General features: G+C 44.5%; 1 protein-coding gene across 3 annotated transcripts in view; it reads right to left on the bottom strand.

The window, feature by feature from the left end:
* DCDC2 (doublecortin domain containing 2) overlaps positions 1-11998 on the bottom strand; it is a 131636-nt gene extending 119638 nt beyond the window's left edge. For all 3 annotated transcript variants that reach the window (XM_087820021.1, XM_087820022.1, XM_016209834.2), the window contains exons 1-2: positions 11706-11998; positions 7603-7657 (exon numbers count right to left, since the gene is read on the bottom strand). In XM_087820021.1, the coding sequence (XP_087676147.1) occupies positions 7603-7657; positions 11706-11998 (348 nt within the window). The remainder of the gene's footprint in view (positions 1-7602; positions 7658-11705) is intronic.
* Between the last annotated feature and the right edge of the window lie 851 nt (positions 11999-12849).

The raw sequence follows: 12849 nt of genomic DNA, 5'->3' as shown, positions 1-12849 counted from the left end.
ACTTTTTTTTAATAAATTAGCAAACCTGACTAACATAATCTGGAAATCTTTTCCCAAGTTAAAGAAAGAAATATTTAGGAGTCTAACTATTTAGTAGTTCCCCCTTTGAACCCAGGATTCCCAGGCTAAAGATTAGTGAGTTAAACCACACAGCCTCATGCCTTTCTGCAATAAGGTTAATAATTAACACCCAGTTTAATGTCCAGAATCCCATTCCCAACCAAAAGCCTTTAAGTAGCATATCTCATAGTATGTTTCATTAGAGATTATGCCTAATGATGAAAATGAAATGGGAAGTTTTGATAACCATATTCAAAGCCTTACAGATATTCACCGGAGTAACTAATCTGAAGTACAACCCAGGCGCCACAAACTTTTCAGACAAGGTAAAGTTTTGAAGTTTCAAAAACTCTCTCCCTCTCTCTCCTCCTCTCAAAGGTATTCCTGCGGTGGTCCAACCCACCAAAAAGAAACGACGTTTACCCAAATTCTCTGTAAATGGAAATCTAAACTGAGGGGGAAGTATTCTAGAGGATTCAACTGAGGCTTCCCCAATGAGGCTTCCGCCCGAGGCGGTGCTCACTGGGGTCTCACTTCAGGCCTCAACACGCAGATGCCCCTTCAGGGCCGCACTTCCAGAAGCTCTAGGGAGCCCACCCATCCCGGCGGATCCCTTGGAATAAGGGCGCATGGCCTTCTGCTCTCTCTTCTTGCCTGTCACTGTGTTTGTGACTGACGTATTTCAATATAAATGTGAGGAAAGGGGTACAAATGAGCTTTTTCTGCTGGCCCTGAGAATACAGATTAGGAAGATTTAAGTCAACAAAATAAAGCTCTGAATTGTTCTGTATTAAAAATCAATAGGACCTTTAGGTGGGGTGGGGGTGGGGGTGGGGGTGGGGGGCAGAAGGAGAAGAGAGAGGAGGCCAAGAAATAGGCCAAAACCTGAAGACTGAATTGACATGTAAGACCAAGGTATTTTTAAGAATGAAAAAGTCTGATATTAAGTTTTGAGTTGTCCACGCTTCTGTACAACCTACAAAACCTACTCCATTTTTACAAACCACTGATAAACTTCGCCACACACAAACTCGTGTGAATGGGGTGTTTGTGTCGACATCAATGCAAAGATTTTCCCTCTGAGTTGGTGGAGTCTCAGACAGACAGAGCCTGTAAGAGGACAAGACAGTCCATACACGGAACTAATACTCTGTAAACAGAAGCTCATGGGAGGTGGGCATGAGATAATAATAATCCCTGCAGGAATTCACAGAAACCCTGAGGAAAATGTTGGACATAACAAAGGTTAAGTAATGCAAATTTAAGCAAATTTTATCCTGATCATAAGGAGATGGACAACCCCGGCTGTTAATTCAAGTCACAATCAGTTTAGGTGTTTATAACTCCAGGAAAATGGAACTAATTTTCTAAAACTTAGGTGTTTATTTACTCTTCAAAAATTAGTCCCATTATTAATAAAGTTCAAGAACTGTTTAGACCTCAAAATATAGATCTTGAATCAAAGAAGTCTACTTTATACCAAGTTCTGCAACAAAGATCAGTGTTGGTAAAGTTAAAATCGAAAAGAAGCAGGAGAGGAAGACTAAAGAATACAAGCTCCATGAGGTCAGAGCCATGTTGTTTGGTTCCCAAGGACAAGCACAACGCCTGGAATGTGGCAGGTACACAATAAAACCTTGTTGAGTGAACATCAGTCATTAATATAGCCCCAAATTATACTAACGTGACAATAAATGTATCACAAAAAGGTTTAACTACAACTAATTTTATCCCAGACACAAAATCTGAACAGGTAGTCGCCATGACAACTGTTGAGTTACTTGAGACATCCCGCTCATCCGTGAAACGCAGAATTATCAAGCATGCAGGAGGCAAACAGAGTCTCCCTTAACTACGTGCTAAGGAACATTCAAAACTAGAGAATGAAAATGATTCCCAGTCTATTAATGCTAGGTACTTATAGAGAATGAGACCTCCTGGAGACTTACAATCTAACGGGTACTTCTGATGAATATGTTAACCCTTGATCATCTAAAGACTACCAAGAGCGCAGCCGGCGTGGCTCAGCAGTTGAGCATCAACCTAGGATCCAGGAGATCAAGGTTCGACTCCCAGTCAGGGCACATGCCCAGGTTTTGGGCTTGATCCCCAGCAGGGGGCCTACAAGAGGCAGCCAATCAATGAGTGTCTCATCATTGATGTTTCTATCTCTCTCTCTCTCCCTCTCCCTTTCTCTCTCTGAAATCAATAAAAACATATTTTTAAAAATAAAATAAAAATAAAGATGACCAGGAGCAAACCTGCAGTTCAACAAAATCAGATTTGCTGACTCAGTACAGTAAGGGGTGACACTGGGAGAAACCACAGGATAATGCTGAGAAGAGGGAGGTGGGGATCACTTTCAGTAAGCTTTGGGTTCTCCTTGAAGGATGCTGAGGAGGGTAAGGGAGGCAGAGATCAGCTCTAGACTGATTACAGGTTTTGAGGTGAGATCAGGAGAAGCGCAGATTAACTAGGGGTTGTTATGAAGTGAGAGAAGTTCAGCAATTAAAGATCCTCAATAAAATAGGGTTACAGCAAAGCAAGTCTGGGAGTATCTGCAGTAAGAAAGCAATAGTCATTTCCATAGGGGGCCCTCGTGGCCTTTTACAGCTGTTGCATGGCTGGGAGAGAAAGGCTGTTCTCCGCTAACTTTGCAGCTGGCTTGCTCGGTATCTATCGTCGTCCAAGCCTAGCGAATGGCAAGACAGCCTTTGTCTCTTTCCTTCCAAGTCAATTTTTACTCTTTTTGACTCATTCACACATATAAGTATTAAATCATCTCCTTTAATCAAGTTGTAGAAAGGAACATTCTCAAAACTTTAAAAGAAACAGACCAAAAATGAAAGATTCTATTATATTTGAAACCATTTCAAACTGGCTGACCCCCCCCAATCCCATCTGCACCTTCTCAATCCTCTGAGAATCCCTCTAGCCCAGCATCCATGCCCTGTAGTAGTTGTTATACATCATAGTTGTAGTAGATACTAATAGTTGGTTTATTTCCCTGTCTCCTTCCCTAGACTCTAAAAGAGCAAAAACAATAAAGGATTCATTCCATGCTTGCCACCCAGCATGGCTCCAGGCACCTCATAAGTGCTCTGGAGCCAAACTGCCTGCTTGTCCCTCTGTATACAATGGGTACCAAGGCTTCTTACACAATAAAACAGACTTGGCACTCTAGATAACAACTTAAGAATATCATAATCTGAAGGATTCACTGCATGGTGAGACAGGGGGCCAGGGATGACGGACGGGATCTACAGCTCTGATCAAGAAAGAAGGATGCTTCCATTTCAAGAGTTCACAAATGGCTTTGTTGCAACCTGATAAAGTCAAAAGCACTTCAAATAAAAGCTCAGCACAAACTGAACTGAATCCCTGCCCAATCGAGTCACGTATTATGTGGTACTAGAGACATGCACACATCTGTCTTTTCATCAAGACTATACGTCCCTGGAGGTGGGGTGGTCTGCTTGTCTTGTTCATTTTCGCTCCAGCGCTCTGCCTAGCGTGCTAAGCAGTGCGGCATCGATCACACGGAAGCCAAGCAGGTAAGGCAGAAAAAGAAGAAGAAAGGAGACAAAAATCAGCCAGACAGAAAGGGACGCGCACAGCTAGGCTGGTAAGGAAGGAGGTGCCCGCGTGCATCTCAGAGGCTTCCCGAGAAGGACAGAGGCCCCCGCACACCGCTTCCGTCAGAGAGGGGGAGCCTGGAAAGACACAGACGGGATGGGCTACCGAGGCCAGAGATGAGAAAACCATCTCCAGCAAAAGCACCAGTGCCGCAGGGGAGGCGGGAGGATGAAAATACAGCTGTGCGAGGCAACTGAGGAGCAGAGGCGAGCACACAGGCGTCCCTAGGAGACCGCTTCATCTGAGCACTAGAAGCCAGCCCGGCGGGGAGGGAAAAGGGGGCCTGCTCTGAGCACGCGGGGCGGCCCCGCTCTGGGGCCAGTGCGAACCACCATCTGTCTTGCTCCTGCCTCTGTTCTTCTCCCTCCTTTACCCGCCCCTCCCTCCCCTCCTGCTGCCAGGAGCGCTGCCCCAATAAGACCATGTGCTCCTTCTGGGTTAGCGGAAGAAGCCCCCAGAGTCTGGCCTTTCTCTGTCCTAATGATCCACTCGCAAGGAGGGAGAGGAAGAGGACCGGCTGTCCTGTTAGTGTCTCTTCAAAGACGAGCTTCATGGGACAGGAACCACAGAAGGCCTTCACGTGTCAAGGTGACATGCACATTCTAGTGACCGTGACCTGCACTCAGCAGGTGGATACCACCGGGTCTAAATTATTAACTGTGGAAACAGCAACGAGGAAGCAGGATGCACCCGGGGGAGGGTGCTCTGGGGGGAGAGGGGGTGCTGCCAACTCCCAGTCCTCACTGGCTGCAGTACCTGTCGCTCTGAAAACATAGCCACAGTGGCTGGGACCCGGTGTCACACATTCTACATAACCCCATCCACCTGTAAAGGCCTTTCCACAGTACCATGTTCTGGGAATAATCAGGATTAATATGCTTTAAGCAGCTGGGAAAACTGAATCATGTACACTTGATGATGGCAGCTTTTATTATGCAGGCCTGTACTGGTAAGTCAAACAGTATTCAATTAACTCAGGTTTGAGAGAAATAACCCCAACTTTGATAAGTAATTTTACTTACCCTTCATACTGAAATATCTTTGAATAAACACTGTCTGTGCTACTATTGCATCAAAACAACTCTAAACCCTCCAAGTCTATGGCTTATGTTCTAAATCCACTTCAAAAGAATTCTGTGAATCCTTCCCTGTGATTCAGAGTAAATATATTATCTTACTCCAAAGAATAGTGGTCATCCTCAGTATTTAACAAGGTGTGTGGTCTTTTCTCAGTAGACACAAATGCTGAAAGGAAATCACCATCTCAAATTTAAAAAAATAGAGTCTATAATTTTTGTGGAAGACCAGTGTTCACTGAGTCTATTCTCAAATTTTGAACACAGATATCCCTCTAACTTAAAAACTTAGTGAATTCTAAAAGTTGGACTGTAAATAAGTTGTGGAAAAGAGAGAAGTATTTCTCCATGGTAAGAATGACACACACAACAGTAAGGTTCTCAGAGCAGCCCACAAAAGCCTTCTGAACTTGTGTTTTACTTAGAACATCAGTAATAATACTGTAGAACCAACAGCTAAAGTGATATCTATGAGAAAATGTACTCAGAGTTCCCTTTTGGGATGCCAAGAACCCAAAACTCTCCCTCTCTGGCAATCAAAGTCAGGGCTCTCCTCACACAAGCAGGCTTTGAGTCCATGGTGTGGACTCTGGGGAGGAGAGGCTCTGCACTGAACATCAGACTGGGGATGAAAAGTGAGGGAAGTGAGCACACTGTCTAGACTGGGAGGAGAGTTTGGGCACACAACGGCGCGGTGGGAGAGGCCTTGGGGAAGCAAGTGGGAGCAGGGGGCTCGGGGAGGTGAGGGAAGGTGCCGAAGAGCATGGACAAGCAGTTTTTCGCCACCTCTTCCCATTTCCTTTGCATCCCAAATTTCTTCACTTCTTTTTCTCTTCTTCAGAAGGCTTTCTGGGGAAGGACTGAAAAGAAATGAAAGGCTACAGCAGTGTCAGTGCAGTAAGAGGAAAGGAGAAGGGGAGGGAATTACCAGGAAGAAATAAAGTGGGAGAGATACAATCTTTCAGCTGGAGATAAGTGGTGGGTTTTGCACTATAAGATGTATGTTCATATATCAGAAACTTGTCTGTGTGGTTCATGCATGGGCCCAAAGTAAAGAAAAAAACAACAGCTACTGTCCCAAAGTGGAAGAACACTTAGCAAATTAAATTAACCTGAGTCCTTGTGAATGCTGCCATTACTAAACATAATCTGTAAAGAAACATATATTTGGAAAATGGATTGCACACCTGTTGCACATCGCCAGGCATAATCTCGTCATCAAAGACACTGGAATCCAGAGTAAACATATGCTCACATGTTGGGGGAAGTCACACATCTCAAATCCTATTGCAGAAATTCGGGTGCAGTCACCAATTTCATGCAAGGTAGCCTATCTCAAACAGTTGTGTATCCTTCAAACAAAATTATATACAAAACTAATTCACTAATCTGCCCTTTTCGTTACTACTTACTACAGATAGTGACTAGTGCACATTCTTTCACTATACCATAAGCACAACATAAAAATCATTTATCTTTGTCTACTTTAAGTCAAAAGCTGATCACTTGCACTAATAAACAGTTTAATGCACATTGAAAACCAACTTACAAACAAGAATATTAATTATTTTAAACAATGTCTGGGATTGGCACCTCTTTCCACAAATTATCTGAATAATGAAATTAATCTCACATTCTTCAAATAGTGCTCAATTAGAATTTTTGCTTCCGTAGTTTTATGTTTTGTTTTTTTCTAGAGAGACCAACTTGGTCCTATTGGGCATAAAAATGATGTGAGAGGAAATGGTGAGTTGAGGAGTCTCTCTGGGGCTCTGTACTACAAATGAGGAAAAAAAACCCTCCTTTTTCTATCAGCCATTTCATGCCTGTCAGAGCACACCCTTGGAAGCACTTGTTTATGTGGGGTCAAAAGGGGAAGAGGGCTCTTGGCTGGTGTTGCTCAGTGGTTAGAGCATTGGCCCGCTCACCGAAGTGTTACAGGTTCAATTCCTAGTCAAGGGCATAAATCTGGGTTGCAGGTTCAATCCCAGGCCATGGTTGGGGCACATGAGGGACGCAACCAATCGATGTCTCTCACATGGATGTTTCTCTCTCCCTCCCATTCTCTCTAAAAATCAATGGAAAAAGTATCCTCTGGTGAGAATTAACAACAACAAAAGAAATTGGGAAGAGGGAAAAGTCTGAGCTGGAGAACAGAGTCCCAGTCTGGGTTGAACTCTGTCTCACCAGGACATTTAAAGCTGTTGTCGTAACTTTGTTTTAATCTATTTTTCATCCACAAACTAAAGAATCTGTCCACTAGGGGTTCAGAAGCTATATAGAAAGAAGTGCTCTGAATATCTATCTCACAAGACTCATATGCAAGCTTCTGGTGATTACACTCAAGTGAACTTTAATGCAAGTTAAAATGGAGGCGTTTTCCTGACCTCAGGGAAAGCCCAGCAGGGTCCTTTGAAAGCCTTGGGGCCATCAGGGTGCTCATGGCTATTTCAGACACAGGGCTGTCAGAAGCACTTGAGCACAGGGGGAGTAGTATTGGTAAAGATTGGTACGATGGTGCTCACAATCTCTTCACTTGGCAGGGAAAATTTCTATGGATTTCAACCAGAGAACACATAGCTAGAAAGCAGGACAATAAGAACATGTTATGTCTAATCCTACATCTTTAGGAAAGCTGCTCAATCTCTTCATTTCTGATAATGCTCCAAAGACAGAGGGATCTTTGCCTTAAGACATATAATGTCCCATTTGTAAACATTAGACAACTTATCGGTTATGATTAGAATGCCATCTAAATCTACACACAGCATAAGAAACACAAAAATGTCCCTATTATGTACTTGAACCTTCAAAATATTACTTGTGTTACCTCTGTATTAACGACTTCCATTGGTCTTTTCTTGATTTCTCCAATGTCCAAGTAACTGCGGTGAAAAACAAACAAACAGTAAGGATTTCTTCTATTGTATTCGAGTCAGCTGCATAAATTTCTTTTTAAAAACTAGGGACATCTGTAATACTTTCAACAAGAAAGATAAATGTTTAAAAATTATTAAATAGTAAAGCAAGCCATAGGAAATACTTAAGCCTAAAGCAAAAATCAATAGTTACTCATTAAAAACAATTATAATAATAGAAAATGCTTTCAGCATTGCCAACCAGAGCTGACACATGTCTACTCTAAACTTCAATGTAAATGAAGTCTTAGAATACATACTTCTACTGGGGAACATTTCCCCCCCACAATGGTTAGCTACTAACTGTATATAGGGCATTTCTAATTCTCATATCAATTTAGATATAAAAAGTGGTTTGTGTGTCAAGCCACTTAACAGTTCTATTAATCACAGACTTTACTGGTGGCATGCATTAGAGTAAGAACTGTGAAATGCTGGGAAATCTTTTCCCTATGAGAGCACTTTAATGATACAGAAACGCTCAGCCATGTGGGACGGTTTAGTAATTGGTTCAACTGACAGATGGGTGGATGAGTTAACCTTTGGAGACCCCTATTATTTCATTAAAATTTGCTACATATACTAACTAGTGATCATTCTTTAGCTATAGCATAAGCACAACCTGAAAATTTTATAGCTGTGTCAGCTTCAAGCTGTAAGTCCATCACTGTGCTCTGGTTCCACTGTGCTTCATACATAGAAGGTGCTAAATAAATGATTTAATATAAAAATAAGTATAAATCTAGCACTTAATTTACAACCTTAGAGAGAGAGAGAGGTAGGTAGATTCTCTACCTCAACTACCATAATTGCTGAGTTGCCAAAAAAAAAAAGTTTATATTAGAATTAATTTTGGCTATGTTTCATTATTGTTGTTTGCTTTTTTTGGATAGAATGCTTTTGTTAATCTATACCTCTGGAAATTACCGTATGTTTCCCTCACATAACAGTATTTACATATGGCAGTGCAAATACTACCTCTGTTTAGCAATAAATGCCTCTTTTGCAAATCTGCAGAGACTGATTTCTGACATTAAAAAAAAAAAAGTTCTGTCATGTGCAGAAAAGTGATCTCAGATCCACAAGATTAATCTAGTAGAGTCAACTTCCAAAAATGCACAGGGACTATAGCAATCTCTAGAATTCTCTGCTATAAAACAAAGGTTAAATAGCTACCTAAAGTTTCATTATGCCTTCAAAAATATTAGAAAAAAATCTGAGTAGAAGAATTTCAAGAAGAAAGTTGATCATTTGCATTTGAAAGATATTTTTCAGCCACTGCTACCTTCTGCAACATCATTTAGGCTCTAAATGGCATGAATTTATCCTTGATATCTTTTGGACTTTCTTTTGTTCTGCCAGGTGATTCATTTGTTATATAAACTTACAATTGCTAAGCTTCAAATATATTCAGCATTTAAATCTCTTTGGCTTCCATTGGTATAACCACAGATACTACTACTCTGACACAAATAAATTATTCATCTGTCAGCGTGGAAAATTAATCATGGACACTGTTATAACACGCTCAGATTTTTGTGTATGTAGAATTAAAAGCAAAAATAACCATGGAAATCTCTTATATATAAAGAGTGATTTTGAAGTGCAACTTCTGTTTGGTTTGAAACTGTACCTGTTTTTATCTTTTGAGCTCGTGCCAAATAAACAAAAGAGAATATGAATTACTAAAGTGAGTCTACAATTTTGAGCTGTTAGAAGGTTCTGAAGCAGATTTTCATTTCTGTGAAATTGCTTTATATGAAAATTATTTAATGAAAATAAACAAAGAATATGATAAAAGGAACTGGGCACAGCGATGCTTTACATTTATGTAACATTTTGGGGTTTACAAAACACATTCGCATCCATAGCATTTACTTTTTATCACAGTCCTGTGAGGCAGAAATGATGTTCCTTTTCTCTATGAGGGAACTGACCAGCTGAGTCCAGTGGCTTGCCCAAGGAGCTGATAAACAGCTCAGTCTCAAGTTTCCTGATTTTCAGTTTTAAGTTCTAAGTTTCTCTGAAGCACACAGTTGCGTTTAGCTATTTTCCACAAAGTTAGACAAATAATACTAAAAGAGGGTCAGGAAAGAGAAAGCTAAATCCAAATGTATCCCTCGCCTCCCATAAAAAGAATGTCTGGCATAACAAAAGCAGAACACCTAGGACTCAATTTAAACAAACTTAGGAAAGGAAGGATGATATTAAACAACTTTAATACTATTCAGGAAAATATTTCTATACAGTTAAAATCAGAATTCACAAGCACAGATTTTATGGTAAAGATTTTCTTAACTTCTTTTTTTGCTATCCTGAGCCCAAGCTGACTTTTAATTAAAATGTTATATTAAAAACTATGGAATATAGAGTTTCCATATGATCCAACCATTCCACTCCTAGGTATACACCCAAGAGAAATGAAGCTTGTACATGATTTTTCATAGCAGCATTATTCATACTAACCAAAAGCAAAAGAATCCAAATATCCATCAACTCATTAATAGGTAAATAATTGTGGTATATCCATACCATGGAATACTATTCAATGATTTAAAAAAAAAAAAAAGGAGCCCTAGCCAGTTTGGCACAGTGGTTAGAGCATCAGACCTCAGAATAAAGGGTCCTGGGTTCCATTCTGGCCAAGGGCACATACCTCGGTAGCGAGCTCAATCCCCGGCCCCCAGTCGTGGCACTGTTCGAGAGGCAACCAATCGATGTGTCTCTCTCACACTGATGTTTTTCTCTCTCTCCACCCCATCCCCTTCCACTCTCTGAAAAGCAATGGAAAACATCCTCAGGCGACGATAAAAAAAAAAAAAAAAAGTACTGATACATACTACAACATGGATGAGTGGATGAGCCTTGAAAACATTATGGGAGGTGAAAGAATCCAGAAACATAAAAGGCCAGATATTGTATGACTCCATTTATAGAAAACATCCAGAACAGACAAACCCACAGAGACACAAAATAGATTAGATGTTACCAGAAGATGGGGAGAAGGGGAATTTAGGAGGTACAGGGTTTCTTTTTGGAGTGTTAGAAATGTTCTAACATTAGTTTGTGGTGATGGTTGCACAACCCCATGACTATACTGGGACCCACCGAAATGGGTGAGGTTTATGTTACATGAACTGTATCTCCATAAAGCTGTAAAAAAAGACAACCTATGGAATATTAAGTTCCCCCTGTCCGACAATACCCGCCCATACCAGAAATAATCTCTCAAGTCTGAACTCCCACATAACTTTTTCTCATTGCACTTACTCCTCCGTGCTCCACATTAAGTTACTGGTGTGCATGGAGTCTGTCTCCTGCTAGCTTGCAAACTCCTGAAGACAAGGAGTCAGGTCTCCATCATCTTTGTTGCCCTCGGAGACCTAAACCCAGTTTGCTAATTCACTGAGTGAGCTCCCTGCCGAGAACTGGGGGTGAGCAGCAGTGATGATCCCCTAGACCTCAGGTGCTTAGACACAGACGCGCAGGCCAATGCGGGCAGCCCATCCGCGCTTCCAAGCCTTGTGCCAATGGCGTAAACATGCGGGAGCTGGAGGATGGTCAGTGGGGCGCGGCCAACTCCACTTGGAATGGAAGGTTGGAAGGAGGGAGGGTGGGTGCAGAGAGCAATTTTCTCCTCTGGTGATTATACAGTATCCAAAGTTAAAAATGATTTTAACTAAAAGGACAGGTTCCAAGAAAAGTGGCGGGGGGAGGGGAGGAGAGAGAAAGAAAAACAACGGAAAATGCACAAGTACCCGTTGGGTCACTTTTTTTCCCCCCCTCCGCTTACACATAAGCTTTAGGATTGTTCCTACTGCTCCCCAAGTGGAAGCCCTTCTCCAGTCACGCTCTAACCTGTAGCCCCAACTGCGGGGGGCTGGGAGCGGCACCCCGCGCGGTCCCGGCCCCTCGGCCCCTGCGCTTTGGGTGAAGCTGGGGGGTCAGTGCGTCCCCGGCGCCGACCGCACACCTTCGCGCACACAGACACGGCCGGCGGGACGGACAGACTCACTTGAGTTTCTTGAAGGCTTCCTGGCCCCCGGCCACGTAGTTGCCGCCGCTCTGGATCTGGTCTAGCTTACGGATGCGGTGGCCGGTCCGTGGGGTGTAGAGATTCCTGACGGCCCCAAAGGGCGCCTGGACGCCGCCCGTCACCTCCTTCAAGAAGATGTCGAAGGTGGACACCTTCTTCTCGTGGATGACGACGCGGCGCCCCGCGAAGAAGGGGTCCCCGTTGCGGTAGACCAGCACGCTCTTGACCACCGGCTGGGCGCGGTGGCCCGCCCTGGCGCCGGTGCCGCTCATCCCGCCGCCCACGCCGCTCCCGGGTCCCGCTGCCCCGCCTCGCCGCGCACGCCGGTCGCCGGCTGAAAAGACGGGAAACAGACAAACCGGGTCAAAGCGAGCAACGGCCCAGCGCCCGGCGTGCGCGCCGCGGGGACCCCTCGGGCGCAGCGCTCCGGACCCCGTCACGGACCGCGCGGTCCCCAAGGCCAATCAGCGGCCGCCGTGCGCGCCGCACCTGTTCCCACGCGCCCCGCGGAGCGCAGGTGTGGCCGCGGGGACAGCCGCCGCGTGGGCGCAGCAGAGGGAGGCGGGGACGTGCGCGCTCCGAAGAAGGGGAAACTCAGTTTCTCCCGTGCTGTCTGCGTTTTTCTTTGCAAACAGCTTTAATTTCCTCCTGCTCGCGCCCTCACCTCTCAGTCTCCTGCTTGCTCTCAAATGAAAGCCATTCAGATTCTGGCTGGAATTGCCCAGATTTTTCTTGGCTGGAAAAAGAACCCCAAAGGTGCGTCGAGAGACGGAGGAGGCTGGAGCGCCCAGGACCCGCCGCCCCGCCGCGAAGCTCCCGGGGGCACCTTCAGAACAGGCCGGGCGCGCTCCAGGCCCGGCAGGGCTGGCGGCGGGGGGGGGTCCCCACCGACTCTCGGGCCCTGGGGGAGGGGCACCCAGTGGGGCGGGGGTTGCGCTGTGACTTCCGAGGCGCCGCGCGTCGCTCACGCTGCTCCGGGCGCAGCCGCCGCCGCCGCCGCCGCGGGCCCCTGCTCGCTCCGCGGGGACCCGAGTTGTTAGTTCCCGCCGTTTCCATGGCAACTGCAGGCGCTCGGGGAGCGGGCTCAGCGAACTGGGCCTGGGTTTTTCCTGCGCCCCAGGCA

Source organism: Miniopterus natalensis, chromosome 9 (assembly GCF_054644295.1).
Source record: "Miniopterus natalensis isolate mMinNat1 chromosome 9, mMinNat1.hap1, whole genome shotgun sequence".
Lineage (NCBI taxonomy): Eukaryota > Metazoa > Chordata > Mammalia > Chiroptera > Miniopteridae > Miniopterus > Miniopterus natalensis.
This window is presented reverse-complemented; position numbering and strand designations above follow the sequence as displayed.